Here is a 20714-nt window from a genome sequence, read left to right as displayed (position 1 = left end):
CATGATGGCGGCCGTATAGACAACTCCATTTGGAGTTCTAAGTCGAACGCCATTCATCAGCGGCGACGACGACGACGCAACATCATCATCGCATTGTGGACTGTAGAGACAGCCGTACGTTTCACGTCGCCATTGATTATGTCAAAAATCGGCACGGGCATCGTCGATACATCGGCGCCGACAAAGTCAGCAACACAGTTTTTATTACGTGAAGAAACGTTCATAAACACGTTGTCCCTACCGTATTGCTGCATTATTGTTTTCCTATATTGTCTTCTCCAAGTACACTCAAAGATAATAAAAGGAGAAGATACAACAGTTCCGTTGGCGGTGTAAACCACATCCGGGTTACTATTTGCCTACGCCTGAAGGTGGCGCATTTCTTTTTCTCTAGAAGAGGTGCGCCACCTTCAGGCGTGGGTAAGGTAAAACTTTTATTGTAAATATCTATAAAAATGCAAACGATGATTATTTATCAAAATAATTATCAAAATATTAATAATATCAAAATTGGTAGAGCACAGACGCGAGAACACATCAGATCATCACGATACATCGAAACGTGGGATTAGACGGGAACCATATCTAGAGCCGGCCCGCCGTCGTTCGGCTGCTGGATTCTTACTAGTCCATGAATAAGCGTCCGCGTTTCCTATCCTTCTATGTATAACAGCGCGTACTGTTGATTCTTTACCTATTTATATTCTTTGGTACACTCATGACTTGATTTTCAACTGTAGATTCGACAAGTCGCGATGATTCCAGAACACTTGCAACAACCGGCCGCGTACTCTTCTTCACCGTCCGTACACATCAATAACATTGGCATCTCGTGCATGCGTCCTTTTGCCTTTTGCAAAGATCCGATCATTCGACCGTATGATTGCGTTAGTGTATGGTCAGATCCATCGCAGAAAGCAATTAGTTTACCGAGACTGCCTCGAACATTTATCATCGTGTTTGCCTTTGTTGATTCTTGCGGCGTCGGTGGTGGTGGTGATGGGTGTGGTTGTTGTTCTGATGCTATATCATCTTCTTGTTGGTACTCCATGAAAACTGGTTCGACCGGGTCTTGCAATTCCAACATTGCCGTCTTTAATATGTCGTCGTCTGTTGAATTGAACAATAATAGGTTTTCTAAAAACATGTCCATATCGCAATGATCCATGATGACTACTGACGAATGCACGGCGGTGAGCGAGTTAACGTATATAGACCCAAACAGCCAATCAACGTCCAGCTTGAATAAGCGGTGTTGACTACCATTTGAAGATGATGCGTTGTTTTTTGTTTTTTGTTTGTTCACGCTGCTGTTTTTCGTAATGCAATAAGAGTATCGATTAGAGTGTATTTGTGTACGTGTACATTGGAGAGAAAGAGAATGCTTTTGTCATGCAATCTGTTTCACGTATAGTGGCGAGAAGACCTAACAATATTACCTGATTTCAGCTATACTCGTGACTTTATTATGCTGTATTCCATTCGGTATTATAGGAATCGTGTACAGCGTAGATGTAAGTAATCTATTTCCTCTACAACCTCATCCCATCACCACTTGTTTTATTTTTTAAATCTATTTTAGTTTCTATTCTTTTACTTTTACAGAGTTCGAGAAAGTTCGACTACGGTGACAGTGAGGGTGCAGCCAGATCAGCACGATCGGCAAAGAGATGGTCTATTGCAGGATTGCTGTTTGGAATCATCATCATCGTCGTCGTTTGCATCATATGGACCTTGAACTCAAGTCTACCTAATCATTCCACTCACCCTCCTTCGTTACAAGATATCATGTGATTCAAGCGAGAGGCAGTTGAAAACATTTGTATTTGATAATACATATATAACAGCGTTGTTGTTGTTGAATGATTATGTTTCTTTTTCAAAAATAAATAATATGTGCATATAAATAATTTTTTCTGTCTTGCATTTTGTATGATCAGGTGTTTTGGTACACGCATTGTAATGTAATGATTTTGTTGTTGTTTTTTTTTTCTAAAGAATTATCGAACGAATTCTAAATGGCCAAGTTTAATGCGTTTACAATAAAATACATACACTGTCCTTGGTGCGTGGGTATTAAAGAATAGTTTTGTCATAAAACTGTTAAAGGACGTCATTTCATACATCGAACGAATGCAATTGTCTTAAACGGCAAGTTAGATATTATAACGCGCCTATAATGCGCACCTTTGGCAACTGTATCGGTATTGAAAATGTTTTGGCATCGTTTGCCATCGTATAATGAACCTTGGTATCAAGTTCTAAACCAATTTCAACTCACCCTCCTTCGTTAAAAGATTATCATGTGATTGAGAGCGGTAGAGGTAATGAATTACTATTTCCTAATTTTATATACTGTAACACCTAAATGAACATTCTAGAATGTGTTTAGATTTTAAGAAACCGTGTATAATAATTATTATAAAAACATTCCAAAAGTATCTATTATTTTTGTTCTAAAGAAATATCGAACGAATGATTGATGACCAAGTTGAATGCGTTTACAATAAGAGACATACACTGTCCTCCTTTGTGCTGGGTGTATTGAAGAATAATTTTGTCATAAAACTGTTAAAGGGTCATTTCATATATCGAACAAATGCAAACGGGTACCAGTTTTCTGTCTCTTTTTTGTTCTAAAGAATTATCGATGACAGATGACCAAGTTGAAAGCGTTTACAATAACAGACACGCACTGTCCTCTTTGGTGCGGGTGTATTGAAGAATAATTTTCTCATAAAACTGTTAAAGGGTCATTTCATACATCGAACAAATGCAATTGTCTTAAACGGCAAGTTAGATAATATATCTCGCCTATAATGCGTGCCTCTGCCACTCGGTATTGAATATGTTTAACCGTCATCATAAAAGTTTCTAACATTATACAGTAACATGTACATGGATATTCTAGAATGTGTTTAGATTTTAAGAAACCGTGTATAATAATTATTATAAGAACAATCAGAAACATTCCAAAAGTATGATTAGAAACTGTAATACCAATAGAGTAAGAAGTATCATCTAGAAGGTTACGAACATATCGTATACAAGAAGAGGGAACGGGTAGTGTTCTCTCTCCGTTTGGGTGAACTGAATGCTTGAAAACATTGACTCGCGCTGTTTCCTGAAGTATGCTATCATTAGAAACTGTAATCGAATAGAATAAGAAGTATGATCTGGAAAGTTATAAACATTATTGTATATATATGTTATGCGCGATTTGAACGATTTGCGCAATTTGAAATTGCGCAAAAAAATCCTTGCGCAATTTGAAATTGCGCAAAGAATTCTTGCGCAATTTAAAATTGCGCAAGGATTTTTTTGCGCAATTTCAAATTGCGCAATCAACTTGCGCAATTTCAAATTGCGCAAGAAAATCTTTGCGCAATTTTAAATTGCGCTGCACAATTTGTAAATTGCGCAAGATAGTTCTTGCGCAATATGACACCTTTGCGCAATTTGAAAACGAACTGTAAATTTTCCCATACATGGCTAGGCTAGGCCTAGGCAGAGGAGTTTAAAATTTAGTATTTTATTATATAAATAAGACCATTTCAATGAAGATAATGTTTAATACTCACTTTTTAAGTTTTTAATATTAGTTTAAGCTAGGCCATGTAACCTAGTCAGTATCAGTAGTCCAGACCCTAGCTAGGCTAGAGTAGGCCTAGTATAGCCGGCCGCCCGCGCCGCGCCCGCCTGGTGGAACACCACCGCTTCGTTTTCCTTCGTCGGTTCTTCGACGGTATGCTAACTTATAACAATATTTGCACTACTAAAATAAGGAAATGCGATATTTATCTTTAATTTTGAATCATTCTTAGAAATTAAATACTATAAAAATATGGGTGTGCATGATTTCACAATCTGTCGAAAAACCTTGCGCAATTTGCAGATTACTTGCGCAATTTAATACGTTGCTTGCGCAATTTGAAACACATGTTTCAATTCAAATTGCGCAAGGATTTTTTTTGCGCAATTTCAAATTGCGCAAATCGTTCAAATCGCGCATAACATATACAACACGCGATGAATGCACGGCATGTTATGCCTGTTATTCATTGCGCGCCCTTATCAACTCGATCGGTAAAGAGACGGTGTATTGCTTCTCGAAGTAAACAAGATTTTAATTCGTCCTCTCGGTATACAACACGCGATGAATGCACGGCATGTTATGCCTGTTACTGATTGCACGACCTTATCAACTCGATCGGTAAAGAGACGGTGTATTGCTTCTTCTCGAAGTAAACAAGATTTTCATTCGTTCTCTGTCTCGGTATACAACACGCGATGAATGCACGGCATGTTATGCCTGTTACTGATTGCGCGACCGTATCAACTCGATCGGTAAAGAGACGGTGTATTGCTTCTCGAAGTAAACAAGATTTTAATTCGTCCTCTCGGTATACAACACGCGATGAATGCACGGCATGTTATGCCTGTTACTGATTGCACGACCTTATCAACTCGATCGGTAAAGAGACGGTGTATTGCTTCTTCTCGAAGTAAAAAAAAAAAAAAGATTTTCATTCGTTCTCTCGATATACAACGCGCGATGAATGCACGGCATGTTACTGATTGCGCGGCTTACTCAAGTTAACATTGACTATAATCGCGAATAAACAATGCATTGTGATATCCGCGCAAGTAATGCTGTGAAAAAAAGAATGTCCAGAATATAGGCTAACCAGATAACTAGGAGATCATTGTTGTGTCTGTCTCGCGTGTTGTATACCGAGACAGAGAACTATTGGCATACTAAATAAACTTAAATTCACTCTTCCGTCTAACATCCTTTTTTCTTTATATAATACTCTAATACTTCCACATCTCTCTTACTGCAACATTGCATGGGCAGCCACTAACTCAAAACATCGAACTCTCTGTCCATGGACCAGCACGGAAACAACCAAAATAGACAAACTTTTCAAACTCCAAAAAAAGGCCCTTCGCATTTGCACTCTCTCAAAATACCTCTCCCACTCTAAACCTCTTTTTCACACCCTAAATACCCTAAACATTTTTGACATTAATAAATTGCAAACTGCCCTCTTCATGTTTAGGTACTCAAATAACAAACTACCATCCACTTTCAACGGTTTCTTCACTAAAAATAACGAACTACACAAATATAACACTAGGAACGCAAACAACTACATTTCCAAAAACTATAGCAGTAAGCAAATACTTAACTCTATACTACATACCGGTCCCCTACTTTGGAACTCTCTTAATCCGTCAATAACTAATAGCAAAACAAATAATACTCTAAAAATAAACTACAAATCTTATCTAATATCAAAATATAAAGTAAATTAATTATTTTGATCATATTAATAACTTATAATTAAATTTAATTAGGCAAATCATATAAATACAGTTTGTCCTTCCTGTCGTCCTTGTCGTGTTTGTATCGTCGTACATGTCCGTCTCTGTCTGTCAGTAGCGTACCATCACTTTGCTTATTATTATCATTTTTAACTTTTTTATTCTTTCTGGTGGATCCAGGCTTAAAGCCCCTTGGGGTTTAAATGGTATTCTCCAGGCATAATGCAACTATTATTTACTTAATTTCCAACCACTTGTATCTTTTATATTTTGTATATGTTTGCATTATGTGAATAAATTTGAACTTGAACTTGAACTTGACTCATTACGCTTTAGCAGATACAATACGGCGCTTCACTTAATCCATCATGATGGTAGACTGGAGGTTGTAATGTGTTTAAATATATACAATCCTAAACTAGAAATATATTTGTGAAAATATAATAATAATAATATTCTGCCTTTTGCAGAGGCAATAACTAACAAACCGCATCGGGTTTCGTATATTAATGCCTTGTATATAATCATCCATGCAAGTCCGATAAAAGTATGACGCGTGAGGGCGCACTTTATTTTATGGAAGGCCATTTTGATTTGTACATTTTTAAACACATATCTGTAAATATTTTAGTTTATAATTGGGTTTTCTTTATATGTTATGTATTTTATTATACAATTTATTGTAAACTATATTTAAATTATTGTATAAACTATTAATTTTGTAGGTTTTTAGCTTTGTTAATGCATTTTTCAACGGGCGCTAACGGCGTCTCGTAATTTCAGTCACGCTTCGTCGCATTCGCTGTACACAATAATACGACATGAGGCGGTTATAAATTGGGTATAAAAGTCTAATTTTCTTGTAAAATCCCAAGTTTTGCAAGACGCAACATCAAGAAATGTTATTACCTATATACATAGAACCTACGGATGAAATTTTATTAGGGTACGTTCTTATACCATGGTGAGGGTGATTTTTTACTGGACTGACTGAAGTATATTGTTGTAAGCTGTGCAGTGCTCACGAATGAAATAAAGATAGTTATATTTTAAGTGAAACAGGTAAGAAATAGTTACAAATTCTAAAGCTAGGCCTACAGTAGACCAGCAGTCTAACGATTTCATTGCACTCTGAGTACAGATTAGGTTAGGTAAGCTAACTTTTACAGTATGAATGTGTGTCATTGCCTAATAAGCATGCATATGAGGTCAAAGAAGGGGAATAAACATACGGGAATATTTCTTGTGTCTGATGATGTTTTTCACTCAGGTCTATTGAAAATTATTAATTTTGTTGTGTAGCATGATTTACACTTTTTTAGGCATGTGCTTGTAAATTAGTCGACTAAGCCGATAGTCAATGTTTGGTGTGGTCTGTCATCACGGTCGACCACGTGTCCATTCCATTTGTCAGCAAGCACTCCTTAATTTTGTTAAAATTAACAGCAGAGACATGGTCGACCATGCCATAGAAGAATTGGCATTAGACGATACAAAATAATAAACACCAATATATCCCCATGTTAGACTTGACATTCTAGGTGTTAGACAGTTTGGACCTCACCTAAGAATGACATCATCAAGAGTGTTCTGCTTGAATCCTGTTAAACATGATCACCAGGATGCTGCTGCTAGTCCAGTCTTCAAAGAGTTAAAAATATTGAATAACCGTTCCATTCAACAAATAGCATGTGGCAATCACCAAACTGTCTTTGTTCTAAATAATGGAAACGTTTACACATGTGAAAATGTAGAGTCTACTCCAGCAGGTTAGTCTTTCAAATTAAAAACATTGAAATTGCCCAAAAAATATATTTTCACTATTTGAAATTGCACAACTTTCATCCCTTCTTCTGACCAAAAGTAGTTTTGTCTTATTTTTTTTTTGCAGTGCGTGTTTTCTTCTGACCACCTTATAAAGTAGTTTTGTCCTCTTTTTTTGCAGTGCGTGTTTTCTTCTGACCACCTTATAAAGTAGTTTTGTCCTTTTTTATTTGCAGTGCATCGTGTTCCTTCCCTGGATAGATTTAACATTGTACAAGCAGCCTGTGGGGATGCGCACAACGTTGTCATAAGCGACAAAGGTAAAATTATGAGTTGGGGTCGTGATTCTGAAGGTCAATGTGGTCATGGTGAAGTGCATTTGAAGAGAAGAACAACACCAAAGTAATGCAAAAATTTGAATAAAATTGATATTTTAAACATATTTTCAAAATCAAAAATTATATTATGTAGAATTTCATGTTTTATTATCAATATTTAGTTAGAGTCTAGAGAGACCACAGATCGTACATTTACTAAATGTTTTTTAAAACTAGCAAAAAAAACTTATTATTAAAATGTTATGTTTACTTTATTTTTATTTTGCAGAATCATAAGGTCTTTATCCAATGAATTCATTATTCAAGTGGTCTGTGGAGCTAAGCACACATTGGCTCTTGCAAAAAGTAATATCTCGCATTCAATAATAACAAAAATTATGATGATGCTAAAATGATTGATTGAAGATAGAATATCTAATAGAATATCTATTTTGTTATTGAACTGTAAACAAACCAATTTACACACGTCCACACATATAGCATAAAGGCTGGTGTAGCTTATGCAAGTTGTAAGGATTAAAATGTCAAGGAGTTTACATGAACAGCGTTCGTTATAATAATGATTGTTATTAAACACAAAAGTGTAAGCTATACATTTGTTATCTTTTAAGGTTTTAAAAGCAGCCCGAAGCCGAGCTATGTGGCATAATGGGTGGTGTTAACAATGCCACAGCTTAGTACCACACATATGACACGCCAGCCTTACGTCGTTTTTGTGAACATGCCCTATATATATTTTTTGTGCACAGGTGGTAAACTATATGCATGGGGTGATAACAGTTATTGGCAGCTAGGCTACAGAACTACTCAAGACCATTGTTCCAACCCTAAACATGTCTCCTGCTTGGCTGGGTTACCTATCCAACAAATATGCTGTGGAGGCAATCATTCCCTTGTCTTAACATTCAATGGCAATGTTTTTGGTTGGGGATGCAACAATTCTAATCAACTCGGAGAATATGATGAAAAAGGTAAGAAAATAAAGAAATAAATACAGTTGAGTAAGTACACAGCAAGAGTTTCACTAAATCTGTGTTTTTGGATGTGTAATCATTATAGCCTTGTACTATGTTTTATTACTATGGCCAATTTACTTTGTTGGGTTTTACTAGGTTTTTTTTTATCTTATGTAGGATCGACCCACTTTTATTTCTTCATCAATAAAATGTTCGTTTACAATGCATTGCACATGAGTAATGTAAAGATACAATACAATATAATTGACATTAAATAACTTTCAGTACATCTGATATCTCACTCCTACCATTGCATTTTATATATAATAGTATAAGGAAAGAAGGAAAAAAAATGTCCTCTATGTTATACACTCTTTACACGTTTTTCAATCCTTAACAATGTACGTATAATTTACCCCAGAATTCTTTATTTTATAACTCTTTTTATCTCTTTCAGGCAATCAAAAAAAATTTATATTTTACTTTACCTAAAATCAATTTTATAAACGTTAATTTTATACCTTGCTAAATTGTTACGGTCCATATCTGACCACATTTTTTTTGCCTTTTCTTTATTTATTAAAAACTCACAATTGATTATACCTTCTAACTCCGCAGTGAACATTAACCATGGACATTTTTTAACAAGTCCTAGTCTATGTTTGACTTTACTTTTATAAACACAGAAAGTTAAAAGGGAAAATATTTCATTAATTTTGACATTATATTTTCCAAGTAAAATTTTCTCCCATGTAACTTCCTGAGTAAATGCAAAACATGTTTTCAGCATAGCGCAACATTTTACCCAGCAATGTTTTACTTCTTTGCATGTAAATAACATATGCTTTTCATTTTCAACATCCTCATTACAATATTCACAATAATTACTGTTTGACAAATTCCATAATTTTAGCTTACACCTAGTTGGTAAAATTTTATGTAGCAACTTAAAACTAGACATGAAACTCGTCACTTTGACGAGTTAGTTATCCGCACGACAAACGCCACGTGCACGTCATACGTTGGAATATTGCACACAGAAAAAGATTATGGCATTATGACCTGAACTGAAGAATATCATATCTTGTTAGTGCTGAATTCTGTCTATTTTGTGTCATATAGTATATACAGTATAATCTGTATACATATTACATACAGTGTAGAATAGGTGAAATTACGGGACCCACCGTTTATTCCAATTTTTAACATGGTGACGGTATTAAAATTAAACACTAAGATAGCAATTTTGGAAGGACATTATCTCACCAACAACATATTAACGTGTAGAAGAAATTTGAATACGTAGAATATGGATGCGTGCTCGTTTAAATGTGATGAACTATGACGCATAATATCAAAATACGACTTTTTTTATTCAACTGGCCATATGATAACTTCACAACATCCGATTGGCAAAATGTTCACATTAATTCGTATCTACAGTCCAATAGCTTCCAGAAAATGTTTTAATCATAATTATAGCTTTTTATTCTTACAAGCTAAATAACAGATTAAAATTTACTGTAAAGATGAAATTAATGACCCTGTTAATTATAATTTTTAGGCATGATGACGTCATAAAAATTAAAATATTTTTAACTCATGCGTAAGATAGTTGATTGACCTAGAAAATATTAAAGTCTTGGAAAAAAAAAGGAATACAGATAGGCGTGATGCGCTCCATTGAATGTGATGAGCAATAACGAAAGAGACAAAAATCCTATATTTTACATTCGCGTGGCCATACGATGACGTCATAATGTCCGGTTAGCCATATCGATTCATGATCCGATATCTACAACTCTTCAACTTCCAGAATATGTAATTAAAAAAAAGTTCACCTCGTTGTTTAGAATCTATGACTGTTTAAAAAAAGGCATAATTTTGACCAATTTTTAAACTTTTTCATCAAAAACGCACGTAAATTATCCAATTCAACGTGCCCGTATGACGTAGTTTTAAGTAATTGTTTTCAACGCTACGTTCGCACCATGCGCGTAAAAAAATTCGCGCGCGTGGGAATTTTTTACATGCTTAAAATTACATGAAACGCGTAGAAAGTTGATTTTTCGCGTAACTTCGTGTAAAACATGCCATTTTTTCCCTATAGTCAGTTAGCGCAAGATATAACTTAAACTTTTTGTCAAGTTTCATATTAAATTGTTATATGGTTTTCGATCTATGTTAAATACGCGAAATTCGTAAAAACGCGCGTAAGTCATGTTGCGCAACTCTGACGTCATTCAAAATAGGAGGTGCACAATTTCACATAAATGCCCACATGTTGACAAAGTTATGAAATGTTATGTTTACACGTTTTTGAGTTACGCGTGACACAAAAATGACAGAAAGAAAGAAGAATACAGAAAAAAAAGATGATGAAACAGGACAGTTACAAGGAGTTATCCGCTGAATGCGGATAACTAATTAAAGAAAGCCACTCTTTTTATGTGCAACATACTCTTCACTTTGTTTTTCCAACATAGATTCCAGTCAATAAAACAATTTTGAAGTTGGTTTTCCCATTTATCTTGTGCTTTTGGTATGCACGCTTTATATGCTACATCGGTAAAAGTGGAATAGAATTGTTTGACAGTTGTATAATTTGAAGTAACATTAACATTTTTCTCTATTGTATCAACCACTTTATGTATATAACAATAGGGTTTCTCAACCACTATAACTTTCCAGTTTTTCGGAATAGCGTCAATTAGTGCCATATATTTTAAAAATGCATTTTCCCTTCGTTTCAACAGTGGAGTTATTTCATTAATATGCTTAAATCTAGACTTAACCATAATATCTCCTACTGTTTTTATACCTGAATTCACCCAAGATTTACAGAATAGTGATTTTTTGTTTGCATGACATATTCTCCCATAACCTCTGAGTTTTTATTTCACATATACATTGAGGTTTTTTAGTATAAATATTATTAAACCGTATGCAGGCTTTAAGCATATTTATATAGAATGTATTCACATATTTGAGTGCATTATGCTTCTCAAAGTTTGCTTTTACCGTGATTTTCCCAAAGAATTATATTTTTCTTTTTTCCCAAGTTTTAAGGATCTTTTTTAGATTTTCAATTTTCTCATACCAATTTTTTGTATTGCAAATATCCTTATCATAACCAATGTAAATACCTAGAAACTTAATAGGTTCTTGATTAAAGGTAATGTTGCAATAGTTACTAATTTTCTCTTTATCACAACCAATCCACATTCCCCTTGTCTTGGATTTATTTAGCATCAGACCTGACATTTCACAAAAACAATCTATTTCGTTAAAATAACTTTGTATGGCTTTTTCATTCTTGGCAAAAATCACAGTATCGTCTGCTAATTGTGCAATCTTTACATTAACATTAGTTACTGACGGCAATTTGATACCTTTACACAAATGATTATTTCTTATATTTGTTGCCATAACTTCGACTACTAAAATAAATAAAAGTGCTGAGAGTGGACAAGAAACTGAAGTTAACAGAATCACACAATAAATTTCCTAAGGAATCCCAGAATGTGCGATAAAATTCGACTGTAGCCCATCTGTACCAGGACTTTTATTTAACTTCATGTTTAAAAGAGCCATCTTGCATTCATAATTTGTTAACATACCTTCACATTTTTGCTTTTCTTCAAATGACAGTGTATTGATTTTAGTACTACCAAAATAGTCCAGATCCCTATGTATTTTCGTGTGCAGATCATATATCAAATAACTATTAATATTTTCCTGGTTTGAAGGGGTTTCTTTATACAATTCTTTGAAAAACCTAACTTGCTCGTTAAGAATTTCTTGGGTGTTTGTAGTAATTTTCACATTAGGTTTAAGAACTGACGTAATATGTTTTTTCTTAGCCTTGTTTTTTTCTAAACCTAAAAAGAACTTAATATTTCTTTCTCCCTTTTCAGTCCATTCTACTCGAGCCCTAATTTGTGCTCCTTTTGCTTCAGATGTATTAATTTGGTTTAGCTCGTTTAATTTGTTATTTAATATCTCTTCTGTCTTTTGATCATAAGCACCATCAAGCTCATCGTTTAACTTATACACTTCTTTAATTAATGTATTCTTTCTTATATTTTTTTGGATTTTCTTATTTATTCCGTATTTACACGAGAATTCCTTTATTTTAATTTTTAGGTATTCCCATAACAGACTTGGATTAAGCTTGTTTTCATTTTTTTTAATATTTTCAATAATATTTAAAATGCTTTGTATAAAATCTTTATTCTCCAAAAAACTATTATTGAATTTCTAATTTCCAGGTCCTTTTTTTTTCATGACTATTTCTAATGTTCAAAGAAATAGCTTGATGGTCTGAAAGAACAGAAGGTCTGATATCGGTGTCAATAATATCACCATGTTTGTATAATACACTAGATATCAGCCAGTAATCTAACCTTCTATATGTATTTTTACGTCGCCAAGTAAATTGGGTTTTTGTTTCATGACTTATTCTACAAATATCACAGAGCTTTGATTTATTAATACATTTTTTTAAAATTGCAGGAGATTTGTCATAGCTTAGAAACAGGCTGTTTCTTTGGTCAGCATTATGTTGTAAAACACAATTCATGTTCACCCCCCATTATTATATACTCATCTTTAACATTGCAAGGATTATGCAATTTTCTTGTCAAGCTTCTTAAAAAAAATTGCTCTCTCTTTATAGTTATTTGGTGCATATACATTTATAAGATTTATTTGTTTATTCTTAAGTAATATCCCAAGTATAATAATAATCTTCGTCAGAATACTTATGAATGATTTCTTTTACATCTAAACCGTTCTTAAATAAAATGGATACTCCTCTACTATTGGTCGTTCCATAACTATGGTACGATCTACCTTTCCAAGCTGCATCAAATATATGAATTGATTTTTTATCAAAATGAGTTTCTTGTAATAAAATAATATCGGTTTTACTATGTATTATTAAAACAATTTCTATTAGTTTCAAGTTCCACAGTGCCACACAAATTGGATTTTGGGACACAAATTACCAGCATTTCTTGTGGACACAACTTTTCAATGTTTCTTTTAAAGGTACAATAAGTAGAGTTTTAATATTTTTATATCTAACTGCTAAATAATAATAATAATAATAATAGTTTTTTTTATTTCTTTGAATTTAAAATTTAGTTATTTATATTATTGATGATGTAATACAAAGATAGTTTTAATAATTTGTTTTGTAATTCTGCATTAAAGCTATGCCTGTATTCGTTTTGGTGGCTGGAGAAACTCCTGACTATGTTACATTGAGTGATGCCTTTACACACATCCATTTTGTACTGAATAATTGTATTCTTAAACACTACACTAATTATCATTACTAATGAATCTAGGTTCAGTGTAAACATGGCTCAAATATAGTGGCTAATTTTAAACCATGACATTAATTTTTAAATAACATTTTAACCTTTCTAGAACATGACTGCAGTGAGGCTATTACGAAATTTCCAGCATACACTTACAGTTGAAACTAAATTAAAACAAATATACAGCACATTAATCACTGGTACATTTCTATTGAATGTTTGTTTGTTATTTCTTAAAAAACAAACATATCTAGAATGGGGAAGTTTTAAGACTAGCCAAGGATTTGAATCAAAATTGGGAAGAAAAGATAGCGGAGATAAAGAAAGAAGAGGACAAAACAATACTTTGTACAAGGTAACATTGATTTCATTTTGTATTTTTTATAAAAATGTTGTGAAGGGTTTTTTAACTTTTTTATTCTTTTTTTAGCAATCCTTAACAATAAGCCTAAAATGGAATAATAAAAAAAAAGTTATAACTATTAATAATGTTGGCAGTAATTTTTCCTTAAACAATTTTCAGACGACACTCTGTGATATTGACTGGGGATAAATTGTATGTATTTGGTCCAACATCAATGCATGATCCTCACTCTGCGGTGTCCAATGATGATGACAGCTCTATGTTTGTATACGATTCTTTGTCCAGTTGTATTACTGATACCACTGGCTCACCTGATACTGTTAACATCAGCAATGTTTATTGTGGTGGACTCAATACTTGCTATTTAGTAACAAATGGATTATTGGTAAGTTCACTAAAAAACTTACTGTGAGTTCATAGTTTTCTTTGGTATCATTTTAATTAATATACTTTATAGTAGCAGTGCTTAATTCCAATGATCTTTTGATTTGAATAGGAGTCATCCTGATTGCTATTTGATGGCTGGTGGATGTGAACTTAATCTTATCAGTAATAGTAACCTATAAATAGATTCTCCTATATAAGCACCTTTAATTGGCATTGTATTATAGGAATGAATTCCTAATTACAGTTTGATTTATTAGAAGTATATTCATCAAAAGTGGTTATTATTTGTCACACGTCAAAGAAATTAAAAAATTAGCTAGCCATTTATTTCTTAAGGCTGCAGATTTTCACTAGCTACATGTTTTCATGATTTTATTTAAGATTATAGCTTTAGCTGAAAAACAATAATTGATAATATATCAATTGTTATTGGTTAAATCATTTGTTATTGGTCAAATCACAGAGTGTGCAACTACAGTAGGAACCAAACTTGTCTTCTTCTGTAGTAAATAGTAGTTATTGATCCCCTGTTTTTTTTTTTTAGTCCAAAAGGAAGAGTTTATCTGAAATCTACCCTCTAGATAAAGGAATAGCACAATTCAAAGACTTGCCAGGATCTAGCGATATTTCAAAGCGTCTAATGCAAGTTATTCAAAATACATTTTCATCAGCAGAATGTTGGAATAGTTCTTTTACAAGGTATGGATATGGTTTGTGTAGAAAATGTTTTTAAATCAATTTTTGTTTACAATTATCATTGGCTTCTGCGTAGCTTTGCCAGTGAACACTGCACTATCGATTCCAATATTGTCCTTGTGAGCACAGTTCAGGGTGTGTATATAATAATAATAATAATAATAATATTTATTCGGCAAAAGTTCATAAAGTACATTTTACAATTCATCTTGCCAGGAGCAAGTAATAGGCATGAGCCCAAACAGAAAACTGCTCTTACTCCATCATTACTTATAAAATACAAAAATAACAAAACTAAGTAGCACAAATTAAGTCAAAATAAAACAAAACAAAGTTATAATGAGATACACCAATTAAAAATAAGCTGCACTCATTGCTGCACATTTTGATGCATTTAATGGTAGTTTATTTAAAACTGACCATTCATAAATCTTATATGAATACCATTATGTAATCATGCATTATTCTACACAAAGTACAAAGTACACACATACATTCATATTTCCCATTCAATTTCTAGTCCAAATCCAGGGATAACACTAGATTTAAACTTTTCATCGTGACGAGTTTGGGTTATCCGTGTCAACACAAGATGCAATAGTAAAATTTGAGAGGCAATCAGGCACTTATATCCGAGATGTGCTCTATTATATGTGATGAACTACCGTAAAACCTCGAACAGAAGCCCATGGGCTTTTTCTTTTTTTAGTGCTCTTGGGTGGGCTTCTTTTCGAGATGGGCTTCTCTTCGAGAATACTTTTGCAAACTGTAGAAGGGGCTTCTTTTCGAAATGAATGCTGTAAATTTTGTGAATTTCTACTACAATAATATGACTTTTGTGACATTTTTTCAATCGTGAAATTATGTTTAATATACCAATTAAAAAACAATATAAAAAGCAAAAAAACAGTCCTATGATTCACCGTCAAATACAATCATTTGTGGAAATTCCCTGCCGATTTTACATATTTGCCAACGAAGCAGACAAGAAAAAGATACAAGATGCGATTAAAGCACCATTTGGACGACAATAAACTGTAAAATAAATGTATGATAAACACGATCATACATATTAATTATTATCGTCAGTCTGCATCACAATCTGGCATTAAATTATCCTACTACAGTAACTCTTAATCACGTCTTTGTACTGTTTATTTCTGTTTCTTTTGACGTTCAGTTAATAAACCTACATTCTTAATATTACAGTATCTATCTCGAAAAGAAGCCCATACTATCTTGAAATGAAGCCCCTGGGCTTCTTTTCGAGAGTACTTTTGTAAACTGTAGAGGGGGGGCTTCTTTTCGAGGTTTAAGCCCATGGGCTTCTTTTCGAGGTTTTACGGTATGATGAGAGAGCAAAAAGTCCTGTTTTTTTGTTAAATTTGAGGGGCCTTAAAGACGTCACAACATCAACATATTATATCAATTCATACATACAACTCCAGCTTCCATAATAAGTTTAAAAAAAGTTGAAATCACTAACCATTTGAGGAGTTATGAATGAAAATAAGTATATTGTTTCACAAATTTGCATATAGGCCTAATTACCGATTTTAAAGCTTTTCAAATTTGACATGTACAGTATGTGCATAGTTTTTTATAATTAAAGTTCATAAAAATGAATGAAATTGATCATATTGATCACCTCACTGGACTGTTTCTTAAATAGATATGTACATTCTGTAATTAACAATTCAATTTAGACTGATATCTGCAACTTAAACATTCTGTGTTGGCCTCTATATACAGTAGTAAAGTACGTTAAGAGAATTTAACAACAGTCTGTGTCATTTATATAAATGCTAATGTTACATATGTTGACAAAGTTACTATATTCTATTTACAAGTTTTAGAAAAACGCCATGGACAAAAATGGTTAAAGAAATTACCCAAAAAAAAAAAGAAAACCAATTAAAAGTCATAATCAATTAATAAATAACACGATGATTGTTTAAGTAACGACTTGTATTATGATTTCTGTAGTGATCAGTTATGTAGTGAAGATAGTCCTGGACTTGATCTTCCTAGAGCAAGAAATGTTTTTAAGACGGTTTCAGAAAAACAAAACTTTCTAAGAAAGGTTAGTTTTTTCTTTCCGGTTGTTTAAAAAAAAAAAATGTTATTTAATTTGTGACTAATGATATATATTTTAACTGTTTTGGATTAGGTTGTCATCATAAGATATAGAGCATTACATGAGTTGCTTACAGTGTGTGCGCCGCTAGTCCTACCATTCACTCGCAGCCATCAGTTAGGGCAGTGATGGTTTAATAAAGCAGTTGGAAACTGAATCCACCCATCCCCTCCACATATGTACATGTAAAAATTCAAAAGCTTTCATTTAAGATCAATCTCTCTCCCTATGTTTTGAAGTTCAGTAAGTTTTACAAGATCGCAATTATAACCTAAGGTGTAGGTGTTCAGAGAGTGTTGTTGTTCTAGAGAGATAGTAATAATATTAATGGTGTTAAGTCAGAAATCGTAACCTCTGACACCGGTGTTCCTCAGGGTACTGTCAACGCACCTAAATTATATTCCTTGTATACGGCGGATTACAGATCTTTAAATGATGAGCTTTGCCCCGTTGTTAAATTCGCTGATGACACTAGTACTATTGGTCTCATAGTTTCAAACAATGATGAAAATTATCGTAGCGAAATACAAAGATTTGTTAAATTTTGTGACGATATTATCTCCAAATAAATGCATCAAAAACAAAGGAGATGATCATTGATTTTAGGACTAAACATAAATTTAATTTTCAACCAATCACTATCAAAGGTAAAGAAATTGAAATTGTTGACCAGTACAAGTATCTAGGAATTGTTTTCAATGATAAACTGAGTTGGGGAGACCATATAGACTTCATCAGCAAAAAATTAAGTCCCAGAATGTATTGTATGAGAACTTTATATAAATTTAACTCCTGTGATTTTATGTTACTTTCGTTCTATAGATCCGTTATATGTAGTGTTTGGACGTATTGCCTCTCCTGTTGGGCTGGTAATGTTACCGGAGGGAATAAAGGACGCCTTGAAACTTTCATCCGTCGGGCTGGTAAAATGATTGGTCTGGAACTGCCTTCCTTTACCGATGTGCACCTAGAACACCTCCAGAAAGATTTCGAACGCATTGAGTCGGATGCCTCTCATCCTCTCCACAAAGTGATCATAGACCAACTTAATCCAAGTGGTAGATTGAGGCTCCTCAGTGTGAAAACAAATCGATTTGCTAAATCCTTTATTCCCTCCGGTATCATCCAGTACAACAGGAAGTCAAGAAGATAATTTTATATTGTAATTTTTTAGATGTTTTTATATGAATGGTTTTATGCTATATTTGTTTTTATAGTGTTTTCTTTGTTATTATGACGAGCAATGAATTTCCTTTTTGAGGATCAATAAAAGTTATCTTATCTTATATTATAGTTGTCCTAGGGGCATAGCAGTTGGACTAGAGGGTAGTTGTAAAATAGTGTGACTGGAGCAGCCCCTTAATATCGATAAAATTGGCCCGATTTTGTTCTCTGTTTTCTTTTTCAAAACAAATGTTACCGTAAGAGCTTCTGTCATGCTGTTTAATGACATTATACGTTTACTACTTTAAGTTCAGTAATAATGGAATATTGCTTTGGCTGTTACTACTTCATAGAAGAACTTTAATTGATTTGTTTTTTACATTTTCTCTCCACTCCTGAGTAAATAGGACAATAAACGTTTTTAGAACCTAAAGAATAATTATATCCATGATGTGTTTTAGTTTATAACTTAAACATTTCTACTTATTTCATTTTATTCCAATTTGTATTCTACAGCAAAGAACCTCCTAATTTTACTTTAGATTTTTAAAAAAAACCTACACTATTAATCAATTTCTAATTAACTTTCTATCCATTTCATGTCATTTTAAGCATGTAAAAATGTCCATGTGCCCACAATTTGTTACGCGCGTGGTGCACACAGAATGTTAAAAACATCTTTTTTTTTTGCGTGAATTATGTTTTTCCAGCCCTCTAGTAATTTTTCCAACTTTTGAACAAGTTTTACTTAAAATCACGTCATACGAGCACATCGATTTGGACAATTCGCGCACATTTTTTATTAAAAAGTTCAAACATTCATACAAATTTTTACATTTTGATGATGTCATCATGTTCAGAAGTGTGAATTACTTGGGTCACTTATTTTCATCATTACAATACATTTCAATATGTTATAGCTCCTCAGAATAAAAATTGATACTCACGATTAAAACGTGTTCCGGATTGTAGATACAAATTCATGTATAAATTTTGCGCATTGGATGTTGTGACGTCATCATATAGCCAGTTGAATTATAAGAGTCGTATTTTCATATTTTGCGTCATAGTTCATCACATTTAAAAGAGCGCGCATCTATATTCTATGTATCCACATTTCTTCAACATGTTAATATGTTGTTGCTCAGACAATTTTCATCCGGAATTGCTGTCTTTCATTTTCATGACGTCATCATGTTAAAAATTAGAATTAAAGCCGTGTCCCAAATTTTACCTAAGCTACACTGTATGTACAATACACAACATTTAGTGTATAATATAGGCCTTATTTACTTGGGACACAAAATAGAGAGCACACAGACAACAATGTCCTTGATATTCAGATCATAATAGCATATAAATCTTTTTTCTGTGCGCATTTTATAAAACAGGCTTAACGTATGTACGCGTGGCGTTTGTGGTGCGGATAGCTAACTAAATTAGTGACGATTTCAAGTCTAGTTTATTTTTATTTTATGGATTACTTTTGTTTTTATGTGAAGCGCATAGAGGCTTTATGCACTATGCACTTAAAAGTAGTTATGTATATTATAATAATTGCACTGTAAATTCACTTTTCTAGGTTGATCATGCAATAAGCAGTCAGCTGTGCCCAACACTTTTGACATCACCACTTGATGTTGAAGCACTTCGGGTCTACCTGATTCTATTAGAATGTCCCACAATGCAGTACCCAGAATCTTACCTTCAGTCAATCTTGGCTGTTGCTGAAACATTTTGCAATCTTTCACCTGAAATGTCGAAAGTCATTGGTATTTACTTTGTGTTTAATAGGTTTTTTTTTCATTATTTTCACTGGACAATTTATTAGTGCTAGTATTTTCTAGTTTACAGGAGAGCAGTAAATATTTTTATCTTAGACCCCACTTTACAAAATTGGTATTACAGAATATAACCTACTGTACAAAGAAAATCCTGTCTTGTTGGAAGAAGGAATTCAAATTCTACTGGAATGTATCAATATATTTTTGGTTGATTTTTGTAGATACCTGGATTGGAAGTTACTCCCCTCCAGACTTTGAGCATCTTATAAGTATTTTCAAAAATGTGATTTTACATTTAATAATGAAGCAAATGGAGTTTTCAGTGGGATGGTTGAGGCTTAAAGAAGAAACTAACTTAAACATTGCCTTAGATATGCTCAAGAAACTTGCTAAGGTAATAACAAAAGATTGACATGAATGATTTTAACTAGGCAGTTTACCTCTTCTAGCAAACCATAACATAAAATCG

General features: G+C 33.3%; 2 protein-coding genes across 3 annotated transcripts in view; both read left to right on the top strand.

The window, feature by feature from the left end:
• Nucleotides 1-6898: 6898 nt before the first annotated feature.
• LOC140052450 (probable E3 ubiquitin-protein ligase HERC6) lies at nucleotides 6899-17426 on the top strand. The gene is made up of 10 exons (XM_072098061.1): nucleotides 6899-7097; nucleotides 7329-7494; nucleotides 7699-7775; nucleotides 8180-8401; nucleotides 13347-13438; nucleotides 13968-14068; nucleotides 14237-14462; nucleotides 15009-15163; nucleotides 17147-17243; nucleotides 17331-17426. Exons 1-10 carry the CDS (start codon nucleotides 6899-6901, stop codon nucleotides 17424-17426), a joined length of 1431 nt encoding a protein of 476 aa, XP_071954162.1.
• Nucleotides 15100-20714, top strand: part of LOC140052326 (probable E3 ubiquitin-protein ligase HERC4) — a 28514-nt gene continuing 22899 nt past the window's right edge. The window contains exons 1-3 of one of the 2 annotated variants that reach the window (XM_072097838.1): nucleotides 15100-15163; nucleotides 17147-17243; nucleotides 20467-20639. In XM_072097838.1, the coding sequence (XP_071953939.1) occupies nucleotides 20547-20639 (93 nt within the window). In that variant the 5' untranslated portion in view covers nucleotides 15100-15163; nucleotides 17147-17243; nucleotides 20467-20546. Of the gene's footprint in view, nucleotides 15164-17146; nucleotides 17244-20043; nucleotides 20234-20466; nucleotides 20640-20714 lie in introns of both variants that reach the window. The other variant, XM_072097837.1, reaches the window with a different exon arrangement.

The sequence above is a fragment of the Antedon mediterranea genome, chromosome 6, assembly GCF_964355755.1.
Source record: "Antedon mediterranea chromosome 6, ecAntMedi1.1, whole genome shotgun sequence".
NCBI classification, from domain to species: domain Eukaryota; kingdom Metazoa; phylum Echinodermata; class Crinoidea; order Comatulida; family Antedonidae; genus Antedon; species Antedon mediterranea.
The sequence above is the reverse complement of the archived record's forward strand: the minus strand, read 5'-3'. Positions and strand labels throughout refer to the sequence as shown.

What these genes read in the sequence shown, in the direction of transcription:
- LOC140052450 (XM_072098061.1), top strand. Translation starts at nt 6,899, where the DNA reads ATGACATCATCAAGAGTGTTCTGCTTGAATCCTGTTAAACATGATCAC. An exon ending in TGTAGAGTCTACTCCAGCAG is followed by an intron (nt 7,098 to 7,328) that starts GTTAGTCTTTCA and finishes TTTTATTTGCAG; the next exon opens with TGCATCGTGTTCCTTCCCTG. An exon ending in TTTCAATGTTTCTTTTAAAG is followed by an intron (nt 13,439 to 13,967) that starts GTACAATAAGTA and finishes AAACATATCTAG; the next exon opens with AATGGGGAAGTTTTAAGACT.